The sequence below is a fragment of the Borostomias antarcticus genome (genome assembly GCF_949987555.1).
Source record: "Borostomias antarcticus genome assembly, chromosome: 15".
In the NCBI taxonomy this organism is placed as follows: domain Eukaryota; kingdom Metazoa; phylum Chordata; class Actinopteri; order Stomiiformes; family Stomiidae; genus Borostomias; species Borostomias antarcticus.
In genome coordinates this window covers 13,088,312-13,107,790 of record NC_140248.1, presented here as the reverse complement: position 1 = coordinate 13,107,790, position 19,479 = coordinate 13,088,312, and the positions used below count along the sequence as shown (strand labels likewise).

The window sequence follows — 19,479 nt, the reverse complement described above, 5'->3', positions numbered from 1 at the left end:
AGAAATGACGAGAGGTTAAAGGAGGAGCCCGAGTTTTCCGCCCCCTCCTCACAAGCTCAGGAGAGAGAGGAGGGATCGTACTGTAGATGTGAAGCACTCCCACCAGCTGTTACAAACTTGCGCCCCCTACGATCGGGGGGTGTTATTGTCGGTGCAGACGGCAATCTTGAATGCTGGTCGGCTAGTGTAAAACATCCACGCGATGTAGGTGATGTGAACATGGCTCAGGCCAGTCACCCTTTGATCGGTGACACCCTTACTAAAGCAATCACCACCAAGGTCAAGAGAGTAGAGGAGAAAGCCAGAGCTCCACAGATCCCATTCAGAGCTAGGGATGACAAACGAGAGCGCTGTCATCTTGGTGGGAGCAGAATCTCAGACAACAGCTTTCACCCTCACACGGCTCCCCTATTATTCAGCCGCTGATGCCGCTCCGTGTCCGAGGCCGCCCTGTTACAAAAGCCAGAAGGCCTGTGTGTAACAACCACCTTGAACGCCAAAACATGTAAGTTCCTCCTTGATACGAGGGGGGTGGGGGGGGGGGGGGGCTACCGTCACTCCTCATCGCTTTCTAGAGGGAACCGACACCATGATGAGAGAGCAAGGCATGCATGCATTGGTGAAGGTGGGGGGAGCCTATTTTGGATGAGGAAAAAACAGGCCATTCCTGCTGGAATTGGGATCTGTGTCTCTCACGACCTCTGTGTGGGTGGGACCGGTAGGATAACCCCTACTGGGCCCTGATGTGTTAACAAATAGATTCATCCCCTCAGTTCCCACAAGGGAAAGTTAAATGGAGTTCGAGTTGGGTAAACAAACCTGACTTAGCAGAGTTGCCAATCTGGGCAAAAGACAGAAGTTATAGAAGGTTTCTGAAGAAACTCACAGGGCCTCCAACAGCCCAGAGTGGCCTGTGTTGAAATGGCGCCTCTGTGTGAACTACAGAGTGGCCAATGAGTATGTGGATAAGATAGCGCCCCTAGTGGCAGACCGTCCACCATTTTCAGTGCCTTGAAACCTGAACACCAATGGGTTTCAGTCATCAATGCGACACAAGGCCTTTTTAGAGTCCCTCTTGCAGAGAAGGTGCAACCGGGGACAGCTTTCAATATTGATGGAGATCAATATCAGTTCACTTGAACGCCAATTGGGTTTACACAACTTCCCAAACACCTATCATCAGGCGTTGCGTAATCACCTACGCAAAATGTCTCCCATCACTTTCCACTTAAAGGGCAAGACTGCAAACATCCATGTAGTCAGTCATTATGCACATGGCATGACTGGAGAACGTTGGAAACAGAGAGGTTTCCTGTCAGCATTTAGGGACGCCCATGAAGAATGGAGAGTTGGTTAGGGAGCTCATGGAGGCCATCAGCCTTCCAAAAAAGAGTGACAGTGATTAAGGTCAAAGGACACTCTCATGGAGTTTGAGTCGAGGTAACACTCTGGTTGACCAAGCAGCAGAACAGGCAGCTCGTGACAGAGAGACCATACAAGCGCATTTGTCCTCAGCCCAACCTGCACCCACGTATCAGATTGACACGCTGACCAAAGGTGATGCAGGCAGAGACTGAGAGGGGGATGGTGTGGACATGGATGGAGAATGGGGCAGAAATGGACTCAGACGAGTGTGGCGACAAGGTCAGAAATTGGTTGCTCCACAACGGTTACTCCCTTATCTGGCAACACAGATTCACTCCACTGTTTTTATCATCCTCAGAGTAGTGGACTGAAAGAATGAACCGTCATCAAGGAGAGACTCACAAAGTCATCAAGAGGGCGTGATTTGGCCCGACGCTTTGAGTCCCGTGCTTTGCTCCATTCGAGCAACACAATCAGGAGATGGGCCTTAGCCTTTCGAGGTCATCTGTGGCAAGCAGATGTTCATCTCACTAGTGATGCGTTGAGTGGTTACTGTGAGTAATTGAGCATGGCTGTGGCCAGGGCCCAAACAGGTGCTGGCAGCATGGAGTGAGATCCCAGAGGGGGGACAGGCTCTAATCCCAGGCCAGTACGTAATGATAAAGGAGTTTTCAAAGAAGAGAAATTAGATGCGAAGTGGGAGGAGCCTTATCAGATCTGGCTCATCACCCACACAGCAGTTAAGGTAGTAGCCCTTTAGCGCTGCTAAAGGGCTAGAGAGAATGGGTACCAAGACCGTAGGCAGGTTTAGAACGGACCTTCCCAAAAGGTTGAAGTCTGGAATCGCGGCGGCTCTTTTAAGAAATGAAACAATAAGGATTTTGCGAAACAATAACCTCTAGATCTGGTCTGAGTGAGAGAGAGAGTGAGAGATATGCTATCACAATCAGAGTCGTGGAATGAATGATACTGTCGCAGTTTTCTTGTTGTTTTCTGTGCTAACAGGTGGAGTTGGAGACTCCACCTGGTTGACTTCCGGGTTGACTTGGGACACGGGTGATTGTGCCGGAGTTCAGTGGGGAAGACTAAACTACTCCGGGTGGAGACGTTAACAGACCAAGACGGGACATTTGAACTTTGACACCACACAATAACCACATCTTCCATTCACAGCTTGCTGGTCAGGGACAGGACGTCGATGCCAGTGATTGTGGAGGGTGTAGGTTATTGTCATACTGTGAATAAAAACTCCAGGTTGCACTTAAGATATACTCATTAAAACAGAGACAGGGGTATTTTATTGTCATAAAAACACAACGCAGAGCTTAATAAGGACAATGATAAAAGACAACGAAAGTCAAAAATAGCATTCCATTCTTTTCAACAAACAATGGACCTTGTTACGCAATATTTTAGGGGGGTACAGTAGGTAGTCAAAATCAAGTTTATTTATATAGCACATGTTCATACAAGCAAATGCAACACAGTGCTTTGCAAAATAAGAAAAGATTAATAAAACAGTTCATAGTAAATAGTATAAAAAGGAAGAAAACATGTAATATATGAAAAAATAGAAAAAATGTGTGTCTCTTGGTCCTGGCTCTAGTTAACATTTCAGTGCCAGAGGACCTCGGGGATCTACTTGGTGTATATCTTAAAAGCTTGCCTTACTTCAGGTGTGTGACTATGGAGTAATTTATATAAGCTAATAAATTAATCTTAAAATCCATTTTAAAACTGATAGGCAACCAGTGCAGTGATTTTAAGACTGCCCAGATAGCAAGCGGATCTGGGCCATATATGGGCCGGAACTAAGCCACAAGTGCCAGATCTGGCCTGTATATGGCCCTGATCGGATTGCTGTCTGGGTGGCGTGATGTGTGCCCTCCTTCTAGCCTTAGTGAAGACTTGTGCTGCAGCATTTTGTATCATTTGAAGTTGACTAATAGCTTTCTTTGGTAGACCATACAGGAGAGTGTTACTGTAATCCAACCTGCTAGTAATAAAAGGTAGTATAACCACGCCATGCAGTCCTGCAGGTGGAGGACTCGGCTGTAGCTTGGGCCCCCAGACAGGCTGAGCTACATGATGGACTCCCGCAGTGAGGTGCTGTCAGCAGAGGGACCAGGAGCAGCTGGGCTCTCACCAGTGCAAGGGGGCCTTTGGACATTCCAAAACCCAATCTGACAGAAAAAGACATCAATTTGCTCAAGCATGATTATCTCAGGCATTCCAGTTCATCTGAGGCAATGGAGTGTTAAAAGTTAGCACTCTAACTCTAAACCTCCACTGTCTCTTCCCCCACTGCATAGGATGTGGGATCCAGGGTTGGGGTCAGACCTGAGTCAAAATACAATTTGAAATCTTTTCAATTACTTATCTGTGCTTGCTATTGCTTGTCTGGCACCATAGAACCAATGAGCTGTTCCTCCAAAAAATGCAAACCCCACCCACCTGACCCTCCAGGTAGACTCAAGACAACGCTAAAGTAATTGAAAGTAATTAAAATTGTACTTTGTATTTTTCCCCACGCAGGTCTAGTTGGGGTTAGAGCACTGATGGTGGGACTGACCTTGTAGAGAACTCCAGAAATGACCAGCAGTACCAGCAGTCCACAGAGCACACCGATGAAGACGAAGAGACCAGTACGGACTTGAGACAATGTGTCCAGGACAGACACAATCTACAGAAAGACAAACAGAAACAGTGCGACGGAGAGGGAGGAAAGAGAAGGTGTCATGAAAAAGGAGATGCTGTTTCTTGCTGCATGTTCGGGAATGACATTTTGAAGTTAGACTGAGGATGTGGGACATGATGTTGGTAAAAGCTAAAGGACTGGTTCAGACAGAGGAGACAGCTAACCCACCTTCAGGCTGTGAAAGCCAACCGCTGGGTACTGGGCGTAGAATCGCTGGTCAAACGACAACAAGCTCCAACTGGCCACCTCAACCTGCACCCCCGAGCCCTGTGAATGAAGCACCCCATGTCTGAGATGTTTAACAGCAAACCTCAAGCAACCATGGTGTGCTGAGGCAAAACTACAATGTAGTTGTAAGTGGTCATGAATTATAATTATGCATACATCCGCCTTGCCACTGATATTCCCAGTAAACTTGAAGATGGTTGGCTGACGGTTTGTCAATAGTCCTATGGTGCAGCCAATCAGACGACAAGTCACTCCGCTACAGTTCTGTGGAGGCCGGGTCAAAATAGGATGAGCAAAAAATAACTGGATAAACATAGTCATATTTCTGCTTGTGTTCATGTTCATTTGCAGTATGTCTCCTTCAGACGTACAGTAAGTCTCACCTGGTTAAATAAAGAGCTGGTGTCTGTTTTTGAGATCACACAGGTTCTGCCGCTGTTGTTCTGCAACAATCGCGCACACACACACACACACACACACACACACACACAAAGGATTGCACACATTTAAGTGAATAATTCAGTCCTATAGACTGGAGAGTAGTGTGTGTCTATTCAAAGAGTGATTTAGAAATGGCTGTGCTCACAGTGTTTGAAAGAGACACACTCCACAGGAAACCAGAGTCCAACTCAACAGGAATCAAAAATGTAACATTTACTGGAACTGCCACATTTCCAATATTCTCCACCTCAGAAATAAAGAAAGAGGAGGATTTAAATCAAACAAATGGCCATACTCTGATAGGTGAATGAACAGAGATAGATAAATACTACTGTATACTTAATCAATAGTCAGTAATACCATGTATATATGCTCCATAAGTGTCTTGTCTGGGAAACTAATCTGCTGGGTGGAGTCTCCTCTGAAACAGGATGATGAATACATGAAAAAAGTACACAGACGTCACCACGTCAACCAATCAGTATTGACTCACACACACATGCACAACCACAGATACAGCACTGTATGTACCCACCCTCTAACAATTATATTGATTGGTATCTTAACAGCAACAGAGCTGATTGCAAAGTTATCCTCAATGGTGTCCAAAGCTTCATTGTTCCTGGAGAATAGAGAAATGAAAACAACTGACAGTCAAAATATATTAATATCCTCTATGTGGATTAGAAAACTGATTCACTGGAAGAACTCGCTTTGGGAGGATGATGACTCACCCGGTGACAGAGACGTTCACAGACAAGAGGTCATTTAAAGATGAGTGGTCAGACACCGTAAATGTCATCAGTACTTGGATCTGGAGGAGGGTCAGAGTTGGGTGGCATTAGGTTCACTTTCAGGAGCTGAATCACTTCAGTCATCAAATCCTTGGTCTACTCCTGGATGAGATTAATAGTTTATATTCTTCATAATCAGTATCAACCACTGTGGTTCAGGAGCAAATAACTGCCCTTCGATGAATAGAGGGGGAAGCTAATTACCTTTGCACCCTGTCTGAGGTAGGTTGAGCTGACTGGGCACACTGTGTGTGTGAGATTTTCAAATTCCGTGGTGTTGGACACACACCAAACAGCAACCTGGTCTGGAGTCTTGCACAGGGTATGGCATTTATTACAACATTATGTTGAAATAACATGAAATCAACTGAATGTATGTGTCACCTGGGGTTGGTCGGACAGGACTCTCACCCGTTTAGCTCGAAGGAAGGCTATGGATGAAGGATGGACCAGTGTCAGTTCAGTCTTTGAGGCATCCTCCCCATTGTTGGCCACTTCCACAGCTAGTTGCACTGGGAAATCCGGAACACTGATCACCTCTGGACTGCAGAGGGAAGGGATAGAGAAAGACATTCCAGAAAAAATCTAAATTGGAAAGAGTAGCTTTAAATTGAAGTAGAGTCTAAATAAATATTCTAGGACAGTACCTCGTAAAGTTGACTGAGACTCGTAGGTCAGGGACACAGATGTTGTCTTCGCCACAAACCTTCTCCAACACCACCTGAAATGCACCAAAAATGTTAATTTATCGTCAACATGATATGACCTATTCGAACCCCCCCAGGGATATAGACACAGGCAGGGCGGCTCACCATGTGTGTGAAGGAGGTGGGGCTGTCTGGGCTGAGGACGGACTTGAGCCCCTCTGTCCCTGGAACCTCCCGCCCCTCCACAACCAGCCGGCCAGACAGACCCACTGCGCTGTAGTCTGATATACAGCCCTGCGACACGGCAACAAAAACATATTTTAGTACATTATATTCATCTAATAATTAAAGGAATGCTTCATAATATGGGAATATAGAATACATTCTGGGAAAAGTACGTCATAGAGAGTAGTTTATACAGCGAGGGAGAGAGAGAGAGTGGGGTTCATATGTACTGGTATGCTTATGGAGAGGTTGTGACAGGCAGTGCCGGTGACCTCTTCCACCCACTGAGAAGAGGGCGAGCTGGGGTAAAACAGTAGGCGAGACGGCCCGGTCTCAGCGTCCAGCTCCACGGACATATTCACCCTCGCTTGGAGAGGGGCTACGGTAGGGCACAGACAGAATTACCATCAGTCAAAAGTCAAAATGCTTTACGTTCAAACCAGAGGGAGACTGTCCTTCTGCAGATTTCTAGATGCCCCCAGATCTTCTACAGCTGGATAGTATAAGTTCAGCTGAGGAGCCTCACCCTGTATGTTTCCAGTGTGAGTGTCTCTGACTGCGACGCACACGGTAGCTGTGGACACGGGGGTGTTGAGAGCAGAGGCGCCCGCACAGTGGAAGTAGTCCTGAGGGATGATGGCAGGGTCCATGGCGACTGACACCCGCACATGCATCACTGGCTGGGATCTGGGGGACCACACAAGCACAAGGTAAAAGTAAGAACCAATGGACATGACGCTAGTATGTCGCAGGGACTTACCCCCAATCCAACCCTTGATGCTGAGTGCCAAGCAGGGAGGCATTGGGTACCATTTTTATACTGTTATCTTGTGACACAGCCAGGGGTCAAACCCCCAACGTCCCAATCTTAGGGCGGACGCTCTAACCACAAGGCCACTGAGCTGGCAAAAAACAACAACTCATTCTCTGAATATCCACACTGAGAAAAGAGAGAAGTAACTGGAGTGTTTGTTGACTAATATTGACCAATCTCACCTCAGTATGACAGCAGAACCCTTGGATCCCACCACCAGGTCAGCCAGTCCGTCTGAGCTCAGGTCCCCAGCAGAATGCACCGACAGTCCAAAGTAACGCAGCCCACTGGCCACACGCGCCCCCTGGATCCTCTGACAGCAGCACGGCGGACATAGGAGAATTAGTTGATCTATTCGTAATAACATACACGACAAGTGCATTTACTTATTTCAGGGTGCTTAGACATATTTCAGAAAGAAGTGCTCTCTGACCTGACTGTATTTAGTTTGGACGCGCCCTGGGCGCCCCAGGAAGATATACAGACTCCCCTGTCCGCCGTCCTCCAGTGGTGCTCCAACAGCCAGCTCAGGCACCCCGTCCCCATTCAGGTCAGGACAGGGGGACATAGAGGCCCCAAACTGACCTAGCTCATTCCCATTGGCTCCATGGAGAGTATAGGTGCAGTTGGGGTCCTAAGAAGATTGAAAAGATTTGATTAAGACTCTGTAATGTCTAAAATGTATGCCAACTAGCAATGTAGAGGATTAAGAACTAGAATAAGGTAGGCTACTGTATATGCAATGGTTTCACAATTATACCAGCGTTTCCGCTGGTAAGGTTTTGCTGTGGCGCACCGCCACGGCAAGATCCTTGCCGCCACACCAAACATTTGATACAAAAAACAATAATACAAATTAGGCTATACTGTATATATAAAAGTCTTAAATTAAACGTCTTAAACTTTCTAAATATTTCTGCCTAACTGCGCTTTCAAAACCACTGTCATGCCAACATTAGGACTATTTATTTTCAATAAGACTAAGAGCCTATAGGACGCGCGCTCTGTGCCGCTCCATGCTGCTCCTTTCTGAGGTGATCGGAAGACGCGTGAAGGGATTTTGTCTTCAGTGAGCGGCATGAGGTTACAACGAAAGATAGGTAGGCTATTGCTGCTCAAATATTACCAGTGTTAACCAGTGTTTGAATTGGGCCAAACACTGGTGCTGGCACCTAGGCCTACTCCTCAAAATGCCTAGCCTACTGTCTAAAATACATTTATGTTAGTAATCTAAGTGCCGTTATAGCTACAGTTAGACGTACCAACACCTCCTGCCCATCTCAAGCACGTTGGCAAAGCCTTTGATTTTATAATTCCCTGATGACAACTAGCGAATCCTATAACCATATATATCAATACAATTTTCCAGATAGACATACGACTATTTTTGAAGAGGAAAAGATGAGACCAGTCATGTAAGCTAGGTTATTGCCGGCTAGCCATGATTCACATCGGGGGGAACAAGGAACGCTGTAGACTAACAGTTTTGCCCGCTTCCCAGGGACCAGTAAACTCTGTTTGGACAAGAGGAATGCCTCATGCAGTCGTCTGATCGGACAAGTAAAAAATGAATATGATAAATTGGCCTTGTGTGGCTAACGTTACGTAACGTTATCTGAAAGTACAGTTTGAGCCGAAGCGGAGCTGCTCCATTTGAGCTACGCGCTGCTGTCTGTCCGTCAGTCAGCCCTTCAAGCGAGCGTTGTCAAGGAGACATACACCACAAGCGCAAGTAGGTTTTGCAACTTTCGTGCGAGTCAGTCAGGTGCAGCGCTGCCTGATTGTGCGACCGTCTTTTTGGCTGGCTGAACTAACACTAGCTTGCATTAATGTTCCTCCAGCCACCTAAAAAGTGCCAATCAAAATAACAGATGTAGTATATTTTTATACTGTATTACATCAATACATCTGTATTACTCTCATGTAGTAATCAATATTACTAAGAATAATGAATAAACTTCACTATAGGTAGAACTGTGTTAATATAACAGGATATTGACAACAGATGCCCTGTCCTGAGTAAACATTCCTTTGTCCTCTGGGTCAATAAAGATAACACCTCGTCTACAGTTGAAACGTGATCTAAGCAGGACAGGAAGAACCCAAGATTGCCCCCATGTCCGGAGGGGGGGCAGAGTTCAGTGACCTGTTGACCAATTACAAGACTAGTTGACCAGATCTGTGTTAAATGTACATCCCTTGTATGCAAATTTGTTTGTCATGTGAGCTTGGCCTGAAGCCAAGTATATAAGCTCGCCACCTCGTAAAAGAACCTTAGTACTGCCGAAATTTTGACCTGTGTGGCGTGCTCAATAAATATTTGGTTTAACCGCATTTTGCTCCTGAAGTCCTTTCATTTTGCCCAAAAGTCAAGAAGAAAAGAAACCACACAGAAAAAGCAACAAATTATTTAGGCATGTTTAAAGACTAGTTTACCTTTAAAAAAATCTACAGCTGCTGTTATAATGGTAACCTACAATACACCTGATTAAAATATGTCTATATAGGCTACCATATGATTTATTAAGTGCCTGTGTGGGTTTACTGTTTTATCCCGTCCAGTTACATGTCATTAATTACATTTTAAGCTAGGACTTTAAACAACAATAAAGAAGGGTCCGCACTCAAAACTATGTTTATGCTCTTTTAATTCATAATGGTGGACAGACCTGACAGACGCGTTTCGGCTCTGCCTTCTTCAGTGTTTAGCCCACCATGTCCACCATTATGAATTAAAAGAGCATAAACATAGTTTTGAGTGCAGACCCTTCTTTATTGTTGATCAAAGTTTTTGTATATTGGTCCTGCACCGGTTCTGAGCCCTGTGGCCCCGATTATTATCAAGCTCTAGGACTTTACCAGCCTTACGAGATAAGTTAGGCCATCTACTCTTCAGTTAATTGTTTTTTTTAGGCAGAGGCAGGGATTGTGGTAGGAGAGGACAGGACTGTGGCACAGGCACAGAGTGGAGGCACAGGTTAGAGAGAAGAGGAGAGAGAGGTTGTTGAGAGGAGCGCAAGAGAGGAGAGAGGAGAAGGAAGGGGACAGGAGAGAGGAACAAGGGAGGAAGAAGGGCGGTCTCCAATCCCCCGCTTTTTTTTTTTTTTTTTAACACACCACCACACCAAGAGATCAGTTCCACAGGAAACACTGTTATACTGTGGTATTTCACACAGTGTGTTTAGCAACATGCAACAAGTCATTAGGGGAAGTAAACAGTAAGGAAGAACACATGACAGAAACCTTTATTGTGACACTGGATAACTGACTCATATTGGATGCAAAGTATTTGTGTAAGGATATATTCTTTTTTTAATTAAAGTAAAATACACTGAAGCACTTTGATTGTAATTAGTGTCATTAGATTAGTTATAATTCAATTGACCTTGCTAATTTAGGAATAAAACAGTATGATATTAGGAGACCAGACCACTCTCACCCCATTCTCCAGAGTGCAGACTTGGACCTCTCCCCCTATGCCCTGGTCGAAGTATGAAGGTGATCCGATCAGCAGCAGTCCTGCACGTCCCTCCGCAGATGTCTTCAACACACACACCTCCGCCCCAAAGTAGGAGCCCAGCTGAGGGGAGGGAGGGAGAGAGGGATATCATGAGAGACATTAGACAGACGTGGGCCACAGCATCACCGGTGGAACGGAGTGTCCCATCTTGCCTCTTTCCCTCCCAGCTGCCACATGTCCGTTCCCTTTCTCCAGAGTCCCTCATACCTGAGAGCCATGGATCCTGCTAGTGACCTCCCACCCCCCACGGAGGAGGTCCCTCTGGAAGGCCAAGACCAGCCCTGTGTGGTTATACCTTGGGGCTCCAGCAAAATACACACTGCCTTTCTCCGTCTCTGCCACTGCCACTGTGTAACCTGGTGGCACATCAAATTTCAAATCGCCAAATGAACTTTTATTTGTACCTTTTGTACAAATTCCAATACAATGTGCTTCAACGGAAAAAGAAAATAGTTTGAAAAGCATTAACATAACTTAATAACTCGGGGTAGTAGTATGGGAATACAGATAACTAAAAGTATTCGTCTCAGTATCTGCCTGAAAGAAACTTTGCTTTGTTAGAAAGCATGTACTGTAATGGGCCACCACAGAAATGTTTTTTAATATTTATATTATTATTAATATTATATTTATTATTTCATTCATTGTATTATTTTATTAATTAAGCAATATCACATGAGAGGGAGTGCTGTTACACTAAATATCACGGCTGTGATTCGGTCATAGGTACGAGGCCGTAGGCTGAGTACTGAAGATAATCACAGCTCCCTGATCATTTTCCAAAGTGGTAATATATAAAGGCTGAAAATTACAGGACCCAAAATGGAGTCTTGTGGAACCCCATATGTAATGTTGGTCATGTCAGAGGAATGGTCACCAAGGGAAACTGAATATTCTCTGTTAGATGGTTTAGGACCAATTCCACTGAGCCAGAAAAGCCCATCGGTTTCTGCAGCCTATCAATGAGAATGGCATGGTCTACCTTTCTACCCAATCAAAAGATGCACTCAAGTCTCAGAGTACTAAGACAGAAAGTGTTTTGTTGTCCGTCTTCATTCTTAGACCATTAACATCTTTAACTAGAGCTATCTCAGTGCTATGGTTGGCACAAAAAACACTCTTACACTGTTACACTATCCCCAAATCCATTGACATATTCCCCAACTACTTTCAAGCTAACTCTGAACTAAGACAGAAACAGTGCCTAGTTGGATAGTGCCATTCCATCCACTTATAATCTTATATAGTACTCTGTATATTCGGTGTACCTACTGTAATTAGTCCTGCAGCATTAGTGCTGTAACACAATGATTTCCCATCTGTCTGTCTCTAAAGCTAGTAGAAACAACAGAGAGCTGAGGGAGTAGTGCTCATTGATATAAATACATTCATAGAATTACACACCCATGCACAACCTCTTACCACAACTGTGCAGTGCATGGAGGTGTAAGAGGAAGTGCAGTATGTGTTTTGACATGTACAGTCCTTCCAAGGACTTTATGCTAACCACATGCTCTATAAAGCTGTTTTTTTCTCACATTATATTCCTGTAATCCAAATCTGAAATGAACTTTCTACCTCTTGCTCATTTCTCTCCACTACAGAGCAAGTGCTGGTGCTGGTCAGGAGCTTTGTCAAGAATGTCAACTTCTATCCAGTCATGTCTCATGTCTCACCCAGGTATGAGTCTTCCATGTCTCTCTCCAGTGCAGAGGCATTGATGAGGGTTTCATTGCCACCACCACCATGGACAATCTCCACAATACCTCCTGACCATGTGTAGGCCCCCACTGCACCAAACAGGGACACATCCTGCAGGGGAGACAAGCTCAAGTGTTACACAGGCCTCAATTAATCAGCAGTATCAATCAACCAATCAATCAACCAATCAACCAATCAATCAATCAATCAATCAATCAACCAATCAATCAATCAATCAATCAATCAATCAATCAATCAATCAATCAATCAATCAATCAATCAATCAATCAATCAATCAATCAAACACATTTTATGTGTATAGCACAATTAAGACATGAATGCAACACAATGCGCTTCACAACAAAATAAAATGGAATGGCCCGTGGACCCGCCCTGTGATTCGGATCTGCTCCAAAGTTTGAGGTAAGAGGTAATGAGTGGACACAGCTGCTAGAGCGTGTCACAATAAGAAAAGGGCAAATGCTGAAAAGAGGACTGACCTGAGGAAGATCTCAAGTGAAACTGGAACGCAAAGCGCACTATCGTTCTCACAGAGTGGCCGCAGGAAGTGACCCTCTGATGAGGAACAAGCCTTTTCATTATACAGTGTCTGATGTAAGGACTGTAAAGGGAGGGAAACCCCTACAAAGTGTGAATGGGTGTGAACAAGTGACATTTGAGACTGATCCTGGATGCTGTTTCACCATACTACATGAAAGTACTTTCAAAGAAAAAGTAAAAAGTGCTCCTAAATTGGAAAAATAACAAGACAAAACAAAACCAGGCCAGGTCCAGCCTGTCTTATGTGCGTGGCTGGCTTGTTTCTGTTCAGGACTGGTAGGAGTGAACAGGAGTGAATTGAAATGACATGAAATAGTGTCTGAGAAATTAAGATAGGTCTTGTCGCATGGACACATCAGTTCCAATGCTTCCAATGCTAATCCAGCACAATAAGAGCGGGATAGCCAGTTAGCTCATGAGCTCACAACAACAAGCAGCAGCTTCCATAACATTAATGGTAGCGATCAGTGGCTAAAGCAGTTACACTGATCATTCCTGAAACGTTAGCTATTTTGCCGCAATTGGTTCAACTTCTGTTTCTGGACAAAGGTAAGGGATAAAAAGATTGGAGTGAAAGGATGAACGTGTAGAGGTTTGGGTATAGTCCCATAAAGTCATCCCCACCAGGGCCTTGAACCCCGGTCTCCTGGGTGGGAGTCCTATGCTCTCACCACTACTCTACTTGTGCAGCAGAGATCAGTGAGTTGGTTTTGGTGTCCTTCTTCCAGTCCCTAGTGTGGGTTGGGGTTAGAATAAGGGTTGGAGTTAGAATAAGGGTTGGGGTTGGGACAGGATCTGACCTATAAGGCAAGAGGTAAAGGTCGGAGTGAAAGGATGAACATGTGGAGGTTTGGGGTATAGTCCCATAAAATCATCCCGTCTGGGGCCTTGAACCCCAATGTGCCACGTGAGAGTCCATTGTTTTCACCGCTACTCTACTTGTGCAGTTGAGATTGCTGGGTTGATTTTAGTGTCCTTATTTATTTTGGTGTGCTGGGACTACTGCCTCTGGTGGTGCCAACAGAGTAATGCAGGTCAACATTCAACGGAGCGAGAAAGGGAGGAAGTGATAAACGGACAAACGCTATACTAGGTGTGCTGGCTTACAGCCACGCACAAAAAATGACTTGATTTGATAACATACAAGAGAAGAAATACCTGTGCTGGGGAAGACTTATGCGAAAGTGAAATACCACCAGCAGAAAAAGACGCTGCCCATCATAGTAGTTAAAGCTCAGGCCCAAACTTATTGGGAAGATGGTGGTTGAAGTGATTAGAAATAAAGTACATTACAAAACGCCCACAGTTGCTGGCCCTGTGGCACTATAAGATTAAAAATATCTTTACATTTCTGCACGAGAAGGAGATTTAACAGAATGTCCGTGTCATGTTAAAGTTGGTTATTGGAGATATAGACTCATTGCCTTAGGACTGAATTGCAGCCCAACAATACATGTGAAATTCTGTCATTACTGCCAGTGATGGAAATGAAGCATAGAAATAAGGAGAAGTCACTCACCCTAGAGAGAGTTGCGCTGAAGCCTCCCTGTGAGAGTTCCTTCTTGAAAGACCTAGCGTTGGCAGAGTTGGTTCCTTAACACAGCACAGAAAAGACGAATCAAGTTCCATTTAAACCAATTACATCTGACATTGATATTCCAGGCTGTGGGCTCTCCTTGACCAATGATAATGTAATTTTTTCCAATCCTTTGAGAATGACAAAAATCTCTACCTTCAATGTTAAAGATCTGCTCCCTGAGCTGCACCTCAATGGTTTTCAGAGCCTCAAAACTGCTTGTGTTAAAAACACCTTCTGGAGACGACGCAATCTGCTTCAGCTCTTGATAAGACACCTCTGCTCCTACCTGGGAGAGAGAGAGAGAGAGAGAGAGAGAGGGGTAGGCAGAGAGACTGTGAGAGACTGAGAGATGGCTCTCTCTTGGTTAACTTGGTTAAGAATCTTGAATTGGTTAACCTAGAAACCTAGTACAGCATCACCAGAATGCCACTTGTAAAAAAATCAAAAACAATCACCCCAACAGCAATTCTGGTGACACCCCTTTTCTCTGCCAATGGTAACACAGCTCCAAGGGTCTGCTTGGGGTCGTTGGATTTCCCATCTGTTATCACAACCAACAGTTTCCTTGACTTCTCCCTCATCCCGCGATCCACTCTCATCATCTCCTCACTGGGAGCACAGAAGGATGGAAGGTTATACCAGGAGGTAGAAGAGAGAGATGTTTTCAGTGGGGTTCCTTCTACAGTTATTCAGCAGTGCAGAGGGACTGGAGTGAGGAGTGTTCATCCAGATTGACTCACAGCACATAGCGAATGGCTAAGGGTGTGTAGGTGGCTCCCTGCACATGGCTTACGGATCCCATCAGGTCATCTGCGTCTCGATTCACTGCAAAGTTCTCGAACTGGAAGACGGCGTGAGCCTCAGTGGAATATTGAGCCACTGCCACCTATTATAGAGGTAGACTATAGAATTAGACACATACACACACACAACCACACACAACACACGCAAACAAACACCTACACATGCATACACACCACTCACCTGTGCATTGGGATCTGTGAACATTCTGATGATGTTTTTAATGAAACCGATCATTGTGTCAAAGTCGCTCTGTATGATACTCTGAGAGCTATCGAACAGTATAACTGCATCAAGACCAGAGTCATGGCAATCTGACAGAGAGGGGAGCGAGGAACCACAGAGAGAACAATATGACACCTTGTCCATTACGACCACTCACCATTCATCAAACCAACGGATGAATAAAATGTACAATGGACACCTCATACCTTGAAAGCCAGGCTTCAGTTTTTGTAGCACTGTCCACTGTGGTGCCAGTTCAACACAGAGGCCGTTGAGGTAGTTTAACGAGCCACAGCCATGGGTCAGGCGTGGTCCACACACCTGGCCAGGACAGAGACAGAGCATGCTACAGTATGTGAAACATTCATTTCTGAGTGGACCAGACGTCAGATGATGAATAATAATCAGTGAAATTACTCTAAAAACAAACATTGATTTTGAACTTGTCAGTTACATTTGTCTAGCATTTGTTGGACTGTGAGTCTCTCTGAGCAGTGACCAGTCAACAGAGGTCATCTGATATGGACCAAGAGGGGCGTGCTTCTCCTCATGTGTTAGAGCACACTGCAGGTCACTGTGGGTGTGTGTGTTTGTGTGTTTGTGTGTTTGTGTGTGATAGATGACACAAGCTTAAGCAGTACGGGACGCTCTCAAAGGGAAATGGAAAGTGACAGGTTTCCTGTTTCTTAGAATCCCTATGTCACGGTGTGCCAGAGGGGCATTCTACTGCTGGGTGGCCGTACAGGTCCTGCTTCAACGCTTGTTAGTGCTCTTCTGTCATGACGTGAGTGGGGGTGTGTACGTATCATCCTTACCAGTAATCAAATGCTCAGTATTTGAAGGTAAACGACTAAGAGACATCCAACAGTTCAAGGACTCACCATTGCTCTGTCAGCATTACAAGCTAACGACAGCCCAAAAGCAATGTGTGGATCCACTAGAAGAAGAAACAAAATGGAGTGAATAAAGTTTTTGGAAACTCAGACACATTCATTAATAACAACGATTTTGTACAAATTAGCTGGTAGACTAAACACTGAACACTAATACAAACAAAAACTAAAAATGAATTAATTTGCATTTGATCAACTAAACAACACATCAGAATAAAAAAGGCTCTTTTTTCCGTCCTCAGTCCGCACAGCAGGTACCTGGAACCGTATCCAGGCACTGGATCTGAGGTTGTAAGTGTCACAAACTGGTACAAAACTGGAACATATGTACAGAGGGAGCTTGCCTAAAATGGCCCAATAATATAAACCAGTGCTGCATCCTGCGCATAGTAAGTGAGGGCCACCCAGTTAGGCTATACAGTGTGCAATGATGAGTCCTATAATGCAATGCAATGCAATAGTGCAATGATGAGTCGTATAATCTCTCCCGTACTTCCAAAAAATGGGGAAAGGAGAGTGAAAGGAGGGAGGGAGAGGGATTGAAAAGCCTAAAGTAAACGTAGAAATAAACCATGGATGTATTAATATAACTGGATAGGATCACTCCATTCACTGACTGCTCGAAGAGGTGAAGCCCTATAGGACCGCGCCATCTTTGAAAAAAATGCGTCATTGGTACCTTTGACATGCGCAGTCAAAGGTATCAATGACGCGTTCTTGTAGTCCATGAACGGATGTGAAATGCAAACGTGCATTCATGGCTCTCCCCGCTCTGAATTAGCAATGAAAATCGGCTTGTTTATTAATCTACTTTAGTCAAATATATCAGTTGTTACTGTGCATGTCAAAGGTACCAATGACACGTTTTTCTCAAAGATGGCGCGGTCCGATAGGGCTTCACGTTAGATTTCGAATCCTGGGGGCCAGGAATAAACCCACAAGCTAGCAGGGGGTGTGGGTATGGTTTCCCAAAATCGTCCCCACCGGGGCCTTGAACCCCGATCTCGAGTCTGATGCTTTCACCTACTTGTGCAGTGGAGAATGACGGAAATATTTTGGTATCTTATTTATTTTGTTGTGCTGGGACTACTGCCTCTTGTGGTGCCAACATAGAAATGCTGGTCAACATTGAATGGAGTAAGGGAGGAAGGGAGGGAGTGACAACCCGACAAACGCTATCCATGGAACGTTGGCTTACAGCCATGCACAAAAAAAAATAATGTGTTGAAAATTGCGGTGGCTTTGAAAGTATCAGAAACACATCCCTCTTCTACATCAATGCTCAGTGTGACTGTCATGGCCATGAGCAACTGGGCAGTGAGTGAAACTTACCTTGTACAGGTACTTTTACACATCGTCTACTCTGGTAGGAGCACCTGTACATCCCTCCAGTGTTGGTCCCCAGGAGAGGGGCTGTGACCAACACACTATACAGACAAATGGAGGGACCAGATAGAGGCAAACTTAATGCAATAATATAAGAGGTATCAAAGACATTACATAATGACCCAAAAACATCATACTGTATATGCTTTGGAAGGAGCCCTGTAGGTCCTAATACTGATTTCCCTGGAGGTGCTAATCGTTTAGATAATGTAAACAATGCAAAAATTACAACAGCTTGAGGTGAATTGGAAGTGCTCCTTTCTTTCTTCTCAATTCTTATGCTATTTTTCGCTCCATGCAGTCAATTTTGCTCCAGCAAATGTGGGCCTCAAATCCAGTCTGCCTTCCGTAGCGGCTGGTCAGTGGAGTCCATCACATTCTTCACACCAGTGTATCACTGCCATTCGTTTTATAGCTTTCTCTTACTGGCAAAATGAGTAGATAAAATGGGGGACAGGGGCCCTCACAATACTGCTATTATTTACAGCCGGTAATTCCTTCATAGTGGGACACTGGGTTTCTGACTTTTTGACCTCTAACGTGATGACTGATGAAACCTTGCCTGTCATCCCGCGCAGCTCCAAAATGACACACTCGATAGCCGAAATGGGACCCAGGTCCAGCATCAAGGGCGGTAAGCAATCTGGGATGATGGATGTCCAAATTGAACCCCATCAATGGTACGACTGGGACATTGTATCAAGAAACAAAATTAAGTTGTCTGCATAGTAAAGCCTTGGCGTAACTATAATACTATTACTATTACTACTACTACTAGGCCTACTACTAATAATAATAATAATAATAATTCGTTGGGAAATCTCAAAGTGCTGATATAGTAGGCTGATATTGTTTTATAAGGGCCCTAATGTCTAAACGTGTTGAAATAACAAGTAGACTACTTACTATGGATGAGTCCCATTAGGGTTAGGGTTAGGGTGTATACATTCCACAACTGGTCCATCTTCAATTATTCCAATTTGTTATTAGCCGAAGTGCCAAATTTGACGCGAGGGAAAAAAACGTGTGAGTAGGCTATGAGGTGTGGTGTGTTAACACTCGTGTTGTCAGAACGGAAACGCGGAGTGGGGCTGTTGTAGTCAGTACTGTGGTTGCGTGTTTTGTTTTTACGTCAACTGGAGTTTTGCGCAATACGTGGTTCCTTGGCCTTTAGAGTGTTTCTGGCAGATTAAATGAAAGGCTTTACATACAGTACAGTATGTCAATAAAGCCTCGTGAGTCTGTAATTTCATCTCTCAGAAACACTCTAAAGGCCAGTATGGACACGTGAACATCATTATTATAACATAACTATTACCAAAACGCCTCTGATCATTTTAGTTTTGAAAGCTAAGCTAAAAGCGGGTCCTTTTTCCAGTAGAACCATGCAGGCACGTCGCACCTGTCGGTTCTCTGACGCCCCACTGAAGCGAACAGGTGGTAACGCTACAGCCCGTGTTTTCCCCGCGTCTTGTTTTACCCGTGTCTTACCAGTTACTTACGGGGTACTTACTAGGTGCTTACAGGTATGGGGTACTTACCCTGTAGCCTACTTACCCGGTACTTACGTGGTACTTACCCGGTACTTACCTTAGGCCTAC

General features: G+C 44.8%; 1 protein-coding gene across 1 annotated transcript; it reads right to left on the bottom strand.

Annotated features, from left to right (window-relative positions):
- Positions 1-3,446: 3,446 nt before the first annotated feature.
- Positions 3,447-18,504, bottom strand: LOC311318818 (integrin alpha-X-like; the record flags this gene model as incomplete). Its single annotated transcript, XM_084450251.1, has 29 exons — positions 3,447-3,548; positions 3,938-4,048; positions 4,232-4,330; positions 4,448-4,555; positions 4,675-4,734; positions 4,878-4,979; positions 5,093-5,153; positions 5,268-5,354; positions 5,467-5,546; positions 5,731-5,838; positions 5,911-6,070; positions 6,174-6,247; positions 6,339-6,467; positions 6,629-6,777; positions 6,925-7,085; positions 7,395-7,525; positions 7,646-7,846; positions 10,652-10,792; positions 10,940-11,088; positions 12,409-12,544; positions 14,514-14,587; positions 14,727-14,859; positions 15,029-15,182; positions 15,314-15,459; positions 15,558-15,688; positions 15,806-15,920; positions 16,481-16,536; positions 17,825-17,919; positions 18,404-18,504. The coding sequence occupies 29 exons, from the start codon at positions 18,502-18,504 to the stop codon at positions 3,447-3,449; spliced, it is 3,354 nt and encodes a 1,117-aa protein (XP_084306377.1).
- Positions 18,505-19,479: the final 975 nt, after the last annotated feature.